This window comes from Haliotis rubra, unplaced genomic scaffold, assembly GCF_003918875.1.
Source record: "Haliotis rubra isolate DU_JTF1 unplaced genomic scaffold, ASM391887v1 Scf2, whole genome shotgun sequence".
Lineage (NCBI taxonomy): Eukaryota > Metazoa > Mollusca > Gastropoda > Lepetellida > Haliotidae > Haliotis > Haliotis rubra.
In genome coordinates this window covers 6,499,339-6,514,613 of record NW_025766002.1, presented here as the reverse complement: position 1 = coordinate 6,514,613, position 15,275 = coordinate 6,499,339, and the positions used below count along the sequence as shown (strand labels likewise).

At 33.9% G+C, this 15,275-nt stretch overlaps 1 protein-coding gene across 1 annotated transcript in view; it reads left to right on the top strand.

The window, feature by feature from the left end:
• Positions 1–15,275, top strand: part of LOC124275435 (serine/threonine-protein kinase MARK1-like) — a 266,834-nt gene that overhangs the window by 225,735 nt on the left and 25,824 nt on the right. The window contains exons 7-10 of the mRNA XM_046711003.1: positions 1,309–1,463; positions 7,221–7,350; positions 10,949–11,071; positions 13,299–13,498. Coding sequence (XP_046566959.1) covers positions 1,309–1,463; positions 7,221–7,350; positions 10,949–11,071; positions 13,299–13,498 — 608 coding nt within the window. The remainder of the gene's footprint in view (positions 1–1,308; positions 1,464–7,220; positions 7,351–10,948; positions 11,072–13,298; positions 13,499–15,275) is intronic.

Here is a 15,275-nt window from a genome sequence, read left to right as displayed (position 1 = left end):
AGGTTGACTAAAATATTACACAATATATTTATCTTGAACATCAGAAAAACATTCACAGATATACAAAAAATGCCACTCATCTTCAACAACATTAATACCTTTTGATTTAAATAAAATAAAAAATCTTTCATTAGAAGCAATATTTTCATATCTCCCAGTCTCTATTGCTAAGTTAAATTTTCCACATCTGAATTTTGAAAGGGCAGATCTCAAATTTAAACAAATGCTACAATTTAAGTATTTTTCTACTTCAAGAAATTGAGGCAGATATATTACAAGACTTTTATACTATAGGATAGGACACAATATATATAGGACTGTTTATACTTTATCGAGTTTTCATCACAAGAAATTCCAATGATAGAACAAGTTGATTCTGGATAGGAGACACTATATATAGGAAGTGGGTATATAGGAATGGATGCTCTCCTGTCCACCGTTTTTTATACTTTATCATCAGTTTATCATCATTGAGTTTGTACTTTATCCAGTTTTCATCACAAGAAATTTCTTTGAATCTCTGGAACAAGTCCTAGGCAGCAGTCCTATCATCCTGTCATTCCTATCATCAGTCCTATGCCTGTTATCATCATTCCTATCATCAGTCCTATGCCTGTTATCATAATTCCTATCTTCCGTCCTATCCCTGTTATCATCATATCCTATCATCAGTCCTATGCTTTTATCATCATTCCTATCATCAGTGCCTGTTATGCCTGTTATCATCATTCCTATCATCAGCCCTATGCCTGTTATCATCATTCCTATCATCAGTCCTATGCCTGTTATCATAATTCCTATCATCAGTCCTATGCCTGTTATCATCATTCCTATCATCAGTCCTATGCTTGTTATCGTCATTCCTATCATCAGCCCTATGCCTGTTATCATTCCTATCGTCAACCCTATGCCTGTTATCATCATTCCTATCATCAGCCCTATGCCTGTTATCATTCCTATCATCAGCCCTATGCTTGTTATCATCATTCCTATCATCAGCCCTATGCCTGTTATCATCATTCCTATCATCAGCCCTATGCCTGTTATCATCATTCCTATCATCAGCCCTATGCCTGTTATCATCATTCCTATCATCAGCCCTATGCCTGTTATCATCATTCCTATCATCAGCCCTATGCTCGTTATCATCATTCCTATCATCAGCCCTATGCTCGTTATCATCATTCCTATCATCAGCCCTATGCCTGTTATCATCATTCCTATCATCAGTCCTATGTGTGTTATCATAATTACAAATCATAAGTACAATTTACAATCCATGTTTAAAATGATGTTCCATGTTTCTAGATGCTCAAGATATTCTCAGCAAAATGATTGAGCCGAAGCCTGCCAACCGTCTTCCACTGATGGACATAGAAATTCATCCCTGGCTCACCACCTCCTCCAAGATGCCGTTTTTCCCCTTCACAAATCTGCCACGAGATCGCAATATGAAATCTCAGGTAATTACCTTTGTGTCATATCTGTTGGCATTGAGCATAGTCCCTGCTTGTAATGCATTGGTAGAATGTAGAGATATTCTGACAAAAATGCTTATAGAATTTTGTTGAAGGTGCACATAATGGATAAATTTCCATTGCAAAAGTCAAACTGGATTCATGATTTTGTTGAAAACATAACTCCAACAGATATATTTTTAATTGTTAAAGTTTTAATAGCAAAATATGAGTGGGAGTATACAAGATAAGTGTCTTGGAGTAATTCATTGAATGTGAGGACACATACAACTACAGTAAGATTGTTTACTGGTTTTGCCATCTACTACAGTCTGGGTCATCGAAGGAGAAACATTAGTAGCTAGATGTGCCAGAAATTGTTACCTTGAATCTCAGGTTTGCGCCAATCATGTTCTCGGTTTGTAGGCGCCATACACAATCACATTGGTTTTACCAAAGAGGCTTACTTCATCAAGACTAAACTGATAAACCTTTTGATATTAAAGTGGTTTTACATTCACTAACTTACTTCTACAGAGACACAGGTGACAGTCTCTGCTATTTACTAGAAATACTTTCAAAACATTTCCTCCTCTATATAATAACATTTCAAACTACAACTGTTTCCGACCCTTTTCTCTCCTATTTCAACAACTCCTACTTCTCCTCATGTTGGCTAGCTGTATACTGCTCTTCATACCACAAAATCTTCTCCTCCTCGTGTGCTCTTCATTCCTCATCTTACTGTCCCTCTTACTCTGCACTTCTCCTTCTATGCCCCTTCTGCCCTTCCTTCTAACATTACCTCCTGTCTCCATTCCTATTCCTTCTTCTAACATAACATTATCAACTTCTTCTTCTTCCTCTTCTCCTATACTTCGTTTTCTTCTTCTATGTCCCTTTTATTCTTCCTTATAACATGACAAAGTCTATTCCTTTTTTCCACTTCTAACATAACATTATCCTTTTCCAGAGTTAACACCAAAACAAACTAATCACCACTATTGCTACTTCTGTTACTGTAACTTTTAACAATTTCATCTCCTATTTCCACGGAACTCCTTTAACTTTCTGATGTGTTACATTCCCAAATCAACTTCCATATGAGCATTTTTGTCAGAATGTCATGAAAACCTCTGCTATTGTAGCTATGTTACTTTCATCTATTGTAGGCCCGTGACTTGTTGACTGATCCGCATGTGCTTGTTAGCATTAGAATGTATTATGTTATTAGCATGAAGGATGCAAGATTTTAGACATGCATCCTAAGTTACTGCATCTAGTTCTTTACAGTTTGCTTCAATTTTAATTTATAAAGTGAATTTGAGTTTGACATGATACAAAGCCATGGAAAGAAATGATAATTTTTTAATTACCTCAATTTTAATATACAATTCATCATATAAATCTGTTTGAATTTGGGAAAATATAAAGAGCAAATATATGATAATGAATTTATCTAGTATATGATATGTGTGCAATGAAATATTATTCAGCAAATTCACGAACAGTTTTGTTATGGAATTGCATGGTAGATAAAACCTTTTGTCACAAATCTTCACAACAATGAACTGTTCACCAAATTATCTCCCTTAGATGATGAAATGTCGATAAATTGTAATGTGGAGTGCTCTTAATAAATGCTAGAACAAAAGATACATCTAGTTCAAACCGTTTATCTAGCTTGCACTGTTTCCTGGCTCAGGTGGTGGTGTGTTTGTGAAATTTACTTGGCTAAATGTGCGTCAGTTGTATTGATAACCGTACAATAGAACCATGTGTTTGTGAAATGTACGTGTCATGTTATTGTAAAACTGTGTGTGATTGAAACAGCTGATTGTGTGTGGACATGAGCTGCTTGCAGTGATGTGTTTTTCTTCTTTTAACTTTTTTTGATGGATTTTTATCTTTTGAAATTTTTTAGATTTCTTGGCCATTTTATTCCCCCAAACCTTGCTTGGACATGAAGTTTGATACACTCTTTGCAAACAATTTTATCATGATATTTTCAAATTTATCATTCTTAGGACATGGTCATTTTTGCATCATGAATTGGTTTTCATTTAAATCAATTTCACACTTTTTGCATACTTCTTAATTTTGGACTGTGTGGATAGATCAAGTTGAGGTGTGTGGATATAGTAATATTTGTACATCTACTTGGACATTTTTTATTGTCATGTAAAGCATTTTCTAGAGAAAAACCTTCACAAATGAAATATGTTATGTAAAAATATTTTTAGATTTCTTTTGTTAATGCAATTTTCGGAGAACTGAGTTTGAAACTGAAATTTGTAATTGCCTACCGTACATCCACTGATGTCTTTGTTTTAATCAGTCTTTGAGTACACATGATAATAACAGGAATTTATAAACATGTAAAGTTTAGGCATGAATATGCAAGTGCAAGTTGACAATGTAAAATTCTTTTAACAAAGTAAAAGTCAACATAGGCTACAGAAATTTTTAATAATTCTTATAATAAAACTGGCAATGACCGTGTGTTTTTAATAATGTTTTTTATGTAATAAGATAGCTGGAATCCTTAGAAATCCATGCCTTTTCCATTGAGGGACTGTTAATGTTTTGAAAATGTCTGATGATCATCAATGAGTTAGAATTCTTAAATTGACCTTCAGAGTTGGAATTCTGGGTAACCCTGTCCAGAGGACATGATGATCTGTTTTGTTTGACCCAATGGAAAAGGTCTGTTTTGTTAGGGATTCATAATCCATAATCCTTTAATCCAGTGATAATCCACACAGTCATCACACATTTTGCATGCTGTCTCTGATATTTGTACTGAACACAACATTGTTTGCAATCTGTAATTTCAGTGCTAATTTCAACAAATTGCTTGCACTTAATGATGTCATGAAGTTGAAACGTACTTCAAATAACCGAAACATTTCTGGTCCTATTTGTACATGAATTGTGCAAATTGATGTTGTCATGGTATGCGCCCTTTATTCTGTTTGCTTATAGTCAAGTATTTGTCATTATCATGCTAATTTTTGTCAAACATTGAAAATTTCAGCCATTTAAGATATATTGCAAATTTGTGTAAATCCACAACCAGTAAGATGTTATAACTTTCCTACAGCATGCATCAGCAATAATTTTGCAGTATTTCATGCATAATTGTTTATTTTTTAGCAAATGATGATAAAATATATTGATTGAAATAAATATATTGGGAAAGAAATTATTGATTTTTGTAACATTGACATTTGAATTCGTTGATATAAAATTTATGTAATTGAAAATGTTGATAAAAGATTAACAACTGCGCCCCCTTTTGTCAGGAATCGGTAGCTAGTGTTGATGAGGAGGAGGTAACTCCGGGGTGTCTCTCATTGACTCCTGTTTTTGTATTGTTGCAGCACTCTCTCACGCTCTCTCAGATATTGAGTTCAAACCCCGCTTTTGACTAGAACACAAAAAAGTGGCCATGTCCTTTTTATTTTCCAAAATGAGAAAAACGCTAGAAAATGCTAGCAATAGAATCCTCATCATTTGTAGAACATTTACAAACTTGTGTTTTGTTTCTTTTTGTCAAGTTTAGATATACAATTTTGTGTTTTCTATAGATATTAGCAATGTCATTGTTAGATGCAATGTTGTCATAGATTTGTTATAGAATGTATGACATAGATTGCTGCCAAAAAATTGTACGTGTATATCATTGAAAGTAAGAATAAAAGCAGCATTGATGTTTATCATTGTTTTTTAACAAAAATGATACACAAAATGTCAAAATACTGTTTCAGAAAAAATCTGTGTCAAAGGTCGCTGATATTCTTTGATTTCTGGAGAGTGTGAATTCTTTGTTTCTATGGAAACATATATATATTTTCCCCTCACTATTACCATTGGACGTGCCTTTGACGTTTACTGTTGCATCATGGGACCAGCATGATTGAACTGACTTATTGAACTGTGTACATATGTAGTTCTACTTCTGATATGCTTTTAGGCTTATGGAATGGATAGTGTTAAAGCTGCCTTCAGATATCGTGGGAATGTTAGAAAACTATCAAAAATCAGATTCGCATGTATTTCGTGTGAAAACATTACTTCATATTTAAAACTGAAAGAACAAGACTATACTGATTTTAAATTTGATTAAACTGAATAGGAACTAAGGCAGTAATGAAAAATGTGAATTTTCTGTTTAAGTTTAAGTGATTTAACTGTACATGACCTTAGATTTCATATAATGAATCTGATTTTTGTTATGTATCATGACTGAATTTTTAGCATAGGTGGAAGGAATGATCATTGTTCAAGCTGTTTCATGTTTGGTGGATTATCCTTGTTTAAAACAGGTAGAAATATTCCGCTGTAAAATTCTTTCATGGAACAATTCACTTGAAGTACTGTAGTGAATGAACAAGATATTGTGTTCATCAATGTGAAGGCTTTTTGAAGTTTTTGTTTTGGCAAATTATGTCACATACACATAGAATATTTTTGTTTCCTCTTTGGACACTGAATGCCTCACTCATAGATAAAACTACACAACCATGATATATCTCATGGCACCTAATGCTTGCAATCAACATATATAAATTATATTTGCACCAATAAAGTTTCAAAGCATGATTTAAATTAAATAATATATATTTTAGTAGCACAAATTTTGTTCACATGTAAAAGTTAGAAGTTACCGAATTAGATTTTGAAAGAATTTTACAATATGTAAATTAATATTTTCAAATACATTTTTGCTCTAATGATATTTCGAATGGTTCTCATCAAATCTCTTTTCTTGAACTTCCTAAGTACAACTGGATTGATTCAGAAAGTAAAGTTCCCAAAATGGCTATTTGAGAAATGAATGGATGGCTTTAATGAAATATATGTTAGCTGTCAGTTGATGCATTATCAGATATATAAATATCAAAATAACACATATTGTGAAGTTTTATGAATAATTATTGAGAATATGAAAATGTTTATGTATACATACCTAGTTAGATGATTTGACCCAAAATATTTTTTAAAATTTTACTGGCACAGTTGATACATATTTGTAACTTGAGTAGCAAATTTGGGGAACTTTCAAACTTGTTGTTAAGGAATGTATGTAACATGAGGAATGATTGGCGTGTCGTAATGTTATTGTTACCGTGTTGTCGTGTGTTGTCAACGTCATTGTATTGTCATGTCTCAACATGATGTAAAAATGACCATGTCATAAAAAGAAAACAGAAAACAAATCTCATTATTAAATAATAATATTTTTAATCAGATAATGTTTGTCATCACCTTCAATCTATGAAACTGTGTTATTTACTACTTATAAATATGTTGATATGTGATTATATTATTAGTATTTATCAATGGAGGACTTTGAATATGATATTTTAGATAATGTTTAAGTTTTGTTCACTTTGACACTAATATGATATATCAATCTATTAATGTCTTTTATTGTCTTGCATATTTCATAAACTTGTCTATTTCAGATGAAATGTACAGGCTCTTATATCACAGCATGATTTACTCTTCTTTCTCAAAATTATTCATATCTCTGTGTGAAGTACAAACATTTCATTAACAACCACAATTTTCTTTCAGGTTGAAGGAAATTTTGTCAATTTCTGCACTTTTTATAATGTAACACATATTTGCTTTATTAAGGTTTGAATGGTAAGACATTTATCCTTTTGAAATATGTATTTATATGTGTGTAAATGTATGCATGTCAATATAACTGGCCATTGATATCTTGTTAATTTCAATCACATTTCTTTCTAGGTGATTGATGAGTTATGCTCTACACTGAACGTCAAACGAGAACAGGTGGAGAAGACTGTTCATGAGAGCCGTTCGGATGAAATGTCAGCCATGTTCAATATGCTTCTCCACAGAAAACGTGTAGCACAAGGTTAGTGAGCTGGGCAGACATTTAAACATCCTAGTGAAGAATTATGTTATTGTCACTGGAAAGATAAATCAACTCTTGCAGATACAGCAGTTACGTATCAAAATGCAATAGTCTTGAAAGAGACATATTCACACCTGCCTGTAAGAATAATCATACTGACTTACCTGTAAAAGTAATCATACTGATCTACCTGTAAAAATAATCATACTGATCTACCTGTAAAAGTAATCATACTGGCTTACCTGTAAAAGTAATCATACTGATCTACCTGTAAAAATAATCATACTGATCTACCTGTAAAAGTAATCATACTGATCTACCTGTAAAAGTAATCATATTGATCTACCTGTAAAGTAATCATACTGATCTACCTGTAAAAGTAATCATACTGACTTACCTGTAAAAGTAATCATACTGATCTACCTGTAAAAGTCATCATACTGATCTACCTGTAAAAGTAATCATACTAAAAAGTAATCATACTGATCTACCTGTAAAAGTAATCATACTGACCTTCCAGAACGAGTAAAAAATCATAATGATCTACCTGTTCGAGCAATCCAAACAACCTACCCGTGAATGTAATAACTGTTAACTACCTTATTAGATTAATTCCAACAAGCGTCCTGTAAGAGTAAGCAGATTACCTGACGGAGCAATCACAATGACTGACCTGTGGTACTTTTTAATGTATTTTTGACAATGAAAACTAAACAATACAGCTATTTTTCCATTTTCCAATGCTAAAAGCAATATGATTGTATCCACCTTTGTTTCCTGTAGAATGCAGTAATATTGGCCATTTGACTTTTAGTTTAATATGTGCATACATTTTTAAATGAATCATATTTAGAGGTGAAAAAATGATTTGAATACCTGGTGTCCTGACTGATTTTCTGTGATGTCTTTTACACCAGTGGAATCTTTATCTACAGATTCTGAGTTAATATTGACATGTTATACACATACATTTCCACAGATTATTGATGACATTGACATGCCTCTACAGATTGTGGGTGAATATTGACATGCTATACACATACATTTCCATAAGGTTATTGATGACATTGACATGTCTCTACAGATTATGGGTTAATATTGACATGCTATACACATACATTTCTACAGATTATTGATGACATTGACATGTCTCTACAGATTATGGGTTAATATTGACATGCTTTACACATACATTTCCACAGATTATTGATGACATTGACATGTCTCTACAGATTATGGGTGAATATTGACATGTTATACACATACATTTCCACAGATTATTGATGACATTGACATGTTTCTACAGATTATGGGTGAATATTGACATGCTATACACATACATATTCACAGATTATCGATGGCATTGACATGTTTCTACAGATTGTGGGTGAATATTGACATGTTATACACTTACATTTTCACAGATTATTGATGACATTGACATGTCTCTACAGATTGTGGGTGAATATTGACATATTATAGACATGTTTCTACAGATTGTGGGTGAATATTGACATGTTATACACTTACATTTTCACAGATTATTGATGACATTGACATGTCTCTACAGATTATGGGTTAATATTGACATGCTATACACATACATTTCCACAGATTATTGATGACATTGACATGTTTCTACAGATTATGGGTTAATATTGACATATTATACACATACATTTCTACAGATTATTGATGACATTGACATGTTTCTACAGATTATGGAGTGAATATTGACATACTTTACACATACATTTTTGTTTATTTACATTGACATTATTATGGGTTGACATATTAATTATTGAGCATTGACATGTCTCTACAGATTAAGGTGAATATACATGAAGGACACAATTTCACAGATTATTGATGACATTTTCCACCTACAGATTGTGGGTGAATATTGACATGTTATACACATACATTTCTTACAATGATTATTATTGACATTGACTGTCATACTAAATATTTACAATTTCAAGGTTTATTTGGCTTGATCATACACTAAAATGTGAACCCCCAAGAAGAGCCAAATCGCAAACATCGGTCCAAGTCAGCCGGAGGTCTAAAAGCAATATGATTGTATCCACCTTTAGTTTCACTGTAGTCCCTCACTGTTTTTAATCATGTACACTTGTAATATTGTTGGATATTTAGACTTGCTAAAAAGCAATATGATTGTATCCACCTTTGTTTCCTGTAGAATGCAGTAATATTGGCCATTTGACTTGTAGTTTAATATGTACATACATTTTAAATGAAGATCATATTTAGAGGTGAAAGAATGATTTGAATACCTGGTGTCATGACTGATTTTCTGTGATGAATTTATATGTTTTTTCACTGCTGTTATATGTCTTTTACACCAGTGGAATCTGTTTCTACAGATTATGGGTGAATATTGACATGTTATACACATACATTTCCACAGATTATTGATGACATTGACATGTCTCTACAGATTATGGGTGAATATTGACATGTTATACACATACATTTCCACAGATTATTGATGACATTGACATGTTTCTACAGATTATGGGTTAATATTGACATGCTATGCACATACATTTCTACAGATTATTGATGACATTGACATGTCTCTACAGATTATGGGTTAATATTGACATGCTATACACATACATTTCCACAGATTATTGATGACATTGACATGTCTCTACAGATTATGGGTGAATATTGACATGTTATACACATACATTTCCACAGATTATTGATGACATTGACATGTTTCTACAGATTATGGGTGAATATTGACATGCTATACACATACATATTCACAGATTATCGATGGCATTGACATGTTTCTACAGATTGTGGGTGAATATTGACATGTTATACACTTACATTTTCACAGATTATTGATGACATTGACATGTCTCTACAGATTGTGGGTGAATATTGACATGTTATACACATACATTTCCACAGATTATTGATGACATTGACATGTCTCTACAGATTGTGGGTGAATATTGACATGTTATACACATACATATTCACAGATTATCGATGGCATTGACATGTTTCTACAGATTGTGGGTGAATATTGACATGTTATACACTTACATTTTCACAGATTATTGATGACATTGACATGTCTCTACAGATTATGGGTTAATATTGACATGCTATACACATACATTTCCACAGATTATTGATGACATTGACATGTCCCTACAGATTATGGGTTAATATTGACATGCTATACACATACATTTCTACAGATTATTGATGACATTGACATGTCTCTACAGATTATGGGTGAATATTGACATGCTTTACACATACATTTCCACAGATTATTGATGACATTGACATGTCTCTACAGATTATGGGTTAATATTGACATGTTATACACATACATTTCCACAGATTATTGATGACATTGACATGTCTCTACAGATTATGGGTGAATATTGACATGTCATACACATACATTTCTACAGATTATTGATGACATTGACATGTCTCTACAGATTGTGGGTGAATATTGACATGCTATACACATACATTTCTACAGATTATTGATGACATTGACATGTCATATTTACTATGGTGTTAATATTTACCATTTCAGGTTTATTTGACGTTGATCATACACTAAAATGTGAACCCCCCAGAAAGCCAAATCGCAAACATCGGTCCAAGTCAGCCGGGAGGTCTGAGAAGGACAAGGAGAAGGCCAAGGAGAAGTCGAAAGGTGAAGGCAAGTGGGAGTACTCGCTACATCCACTGTCACACTTAGTTTCACTGATAGTCCTCACTGTTTTAGTTCATCATGTACACTTGTATAACCTTGATTCGTGGATATAAGGCAAGTGGGAGTACTCGCTACATCCACTGTCACGCTTAGTTTCACTGATAGTCCTCACTGTTTTAGTTCATCGTACACTTGTATAACCTTGATTCGTGGATATAAGGCAAGTGGGAGTACTCGCTACATCCACTGTCACGCTTAGTTTCACGGACAGTCCTCACTGTTTTAGTTCATCGTGTACACTTGTATAACCTTGATTCGTGGATATAAGGGAAGTACGGCGAAAGTCATATTCTAAATGCACGATTTCGTTTAGTATACTAACTGATTATTTTATTCATTGATTCAGCAAATTGAAAATGCCTAATATTCCACTTGTGAATGAAATATTTGTTTACCGAAGTCATTTGCAATCATCACCCATTTGTGTGCCTACAAAATGTGACGCCACTTTGTTTCATGTATTATGAAGTTGGTTACTTGTTATCACTATGTACAACAGCCCATTGCAGTAAGTATTAACACCTAGGAAAGCAGAAGACGCGATGTGAGAAGGTTGGTGCTATCAGTATCTTTTTTACTTGACATTTTGTAAAAATAAAATTTGATATTGGTGACATTAATGATCTTGGGCCATTTATCTTGGTGTTGGACAATTAGATTTAGTGTATTTACGTGTAATGCAGAGATTCGGAACATATTTGTCAGCGAGGCGTGTCATTGTGTGTACATCAAAAGTACCGCTTTACGAGACTTTAATTTACGAGATAGCATGATAATTACTGCAATCCACGAATCAAGGTTATCCATGAATTTAGGTTACGACTGATGAATGACAGAAATGTACCTAGGTTGAGCAAAAGTGTTTCCTTGGCAAACTTGTGATGTGCCAAACCATGATAATATACATATGGCTGTTTTAAGCTTTTGGTACTTACTTTGTAAATTTTATAAAATGCCATTTGAAATAGACACATCATGCGAAATGTTATAAGTAATTCAGAAAATTTAACAGTACTATGTGTTAATGGTCTACAGAGAACAGATTAGATTCATATCTGTGTCATTATTTCAGCAAAGGAACATTTCTGTGTCATTTTTTCAGCAAAGGTACATTCTGTGTCATTATTTCAGCAAAGGTACATTTCTGTGTCATGATTTCAGCAAGGATACAATCCTGTTTCATGAATTCAGCAGGGGTACATTTCTTTGTCATGATTTTGTGTACCAGTATTCTCACCTACACTTTGATTATGATATAACTAGCACCAGGGGCACATATAGGCTTCACACCTTATGTAACGAGGGCACCTGGCACTGAATCAATAAGCAGTCTTAGAGCTATGGCCATAGCAAATCAAGTTATGTTGTCATAGTGCTTTCTTCATGCTCCATAACTCGCAGACTCTTTGGTATGAAAAAGCATGATATCATATTGGTTTGTTTAATATTCTTGAAATTTTGGTTTGGCAGATCTGCGAAACAAATAATTTATAAGAGAATACAATTTCCCTAATGTATCACCACACAGAATAATTGAAGATCAGGCTGCTTATGTGTGGAACAAGGTCATTTTCACTCCTTGTCATTCTATCGGTCATTCTTAATCCAGACAGTACTGTTCTGGTATGGTTCCCATGAACAGATCATACGAGTAATGTCCCTATATACATATGGTACATTGATTGTCCCTAAAACATCTCCAGATGAAAAATGATTAGGGACTATTTTTCCAATGCCATATAAAGTCTCGTTTTTGAGAACTCTACAGGTTTGGGAGTAATGACATTTCACTGAGGGGCGGTTGGGTAGCCTAGTGGTTAAAGCGTTGGCTCGTCACGCCGAAGACCCGTGTTCAAATCCCCACATGGGTACAATGTGTAAAGCCCATTTCTGGTGTCCCCCGCCGTGATGTTGCTGGAATATTGCTAAAAGTGCCGTAAAACCAAACTCAGTCATTCAGTCAGTCAGTTATCAAAAAGATTTGTTTCAAGCAAGGAGTAAAACTTTCTACTTCATCTTTCACTAGATCATATTGCATTTTTCAGTGTGAATGATGGTTAAAATATGTTTGTATGTTGTCTATGAATGTGCCATTTTGCCATTGTATCTTCATGCATCATCATTCATCTCAATGTTTTTTACGTTTCTTATTTCATTTTTCGTACAGTCCCCCCATCTCTGGTTTTGCCAGCAGATATAAAGTCGGATGCTCCCCCAAGTGCTTCCGGCTCCGGGGAACACGAGAACAAGATCAGCTCCTTCGACTTTCTTGCATTGTGTAGCACACCAACGTGGCTAGGCCCAGAGCGGAGGAGATCAAGAAGGAGGTCCAAATCTCCAGGACCTCATTCACCAGCTTCCACAATTGTAAGAAATTTTGCATTTAAAATTTTTAACTTTATTCCCTGTTGGAGATGCATGATTTTAAACTTTTAAACTTTCTTGCAATTCAAGATGGGTAAATAACATACCCCCAAAAAACACTTGATTTGGTATATTCAGTCAAGATTTACAAAACAAATTTGATTGAAGGATTTAAAAATTATGCATACCCAACCACAGGAATAAACGATTCTGAAAAAGAGATGGCACATTGAAGTGTTCAAACCTCTTTAACTGGATTCAACCACAATTTGTCTATATTCAGCTCGTAATGCAATTTGCTTGAAATTAAGACATACAACATGTCCAGATAACTTTTATTCCAGGAGGTAAAATAACAGGAGTTTACCTTCTTCCATGTATTTCTAGAACAAATTATGCTTATGAAAATAATCCCAAGATCCCCCAGAATATCAACTGGTCAATACCTATATCTGATATTCCTCTAGTAAAAGCTGACTGGAATGAGGTGTGTTGTGTGCCTGATTATATGTCATCATACCCTGATGACCTGGACAGGTGTTCATGCTGTCAACCACTGGTTCGATTCTGTGCTTGAGTATAATGTGTGAAGCCCATCCTGGTGTCCCCTGATGTGATATTGCTAAAAGAGACTTAAAGAACTCTCACTCACTTACTCAATCACTGCACTATTATCTGTAAGGATTAATGTACATGATCATTCTCTAATCTGGAAAACAAAATCACTTGAATAATTGCCCACACTGATTTGTAAATTTGGGGATAAAAAGAGGTATGTGAGACAAAATACTGAATGAGTTTTATACATTATTGTTACAAGTTCAGGTGCAAATATCTGCATCTGTACATTCTGTCCAAAATATATAACCCACGATTACCACATATATATTGCCTTTCTCCAATCTTGAAGCCCAGCATACCAGCAAAGCTTCATTTAAGAAAATGCAATGGCCATAACCCTTTCCAAAATACAAAATATCTGCCCTTAAAGGAATGTCTATGAAGAAACAGCACTACTTTACTATCTATAAGAATATCACTTGTCTGTGAGAGTACTCTTTCTGTCATTGTGATGTATAAGTCACTACCAACATGAAGCTATGATAGTAAGTGGCCCCAGGTTATTTATCTTAATAGTATGGAGATAAAACACCCTACATGACTGAGGATGTCATGGACTTAGGATGACATAGGCGGCAGGTGCTGGGATGGGTGTTTACAGAGTAGAGTTCAATTATAGAATTGGTGACTCACATCCTAATGACTCTGACCCAGAGGATAATGATAGAAATCCTTTTCTGAAGATAGAGAACAAGTGGTAGACACTATAAGTTATTGTATCAATCCTTGATGTTTGATTGCAAGATTATAGTACCTGAAGGCTATATTGTGGATGACTCAGCAAGAAAGGCTGTACACATTGTGTTTGTTAGTATTTGAAGATATTAAAAAGACTCAGGATTTTAATGTTGGTAGAGTTAGATAAAAAAAATGTGTGTTTTTTAACCATATGTATTAACACACATAAAACCATTTATTGAATAATATTTCAATCATTTGTATGTGTATATTGGCAAAGGATAGTATAGTAAAGCTGGATGGAAGGTGAAATGTGATAAGATTCAATGTAAGAATTTTCAATACTTTGTAACAGACTATGTTTCAGTTGCATGTGACAGATACTGTTTGTGTGACAGATACTGTTTGTATGACAGATGCTGTTTGTGTGACAGATGCTGTTTGTATGACAGATACTGTTTGTGTGACAGATACAGATACT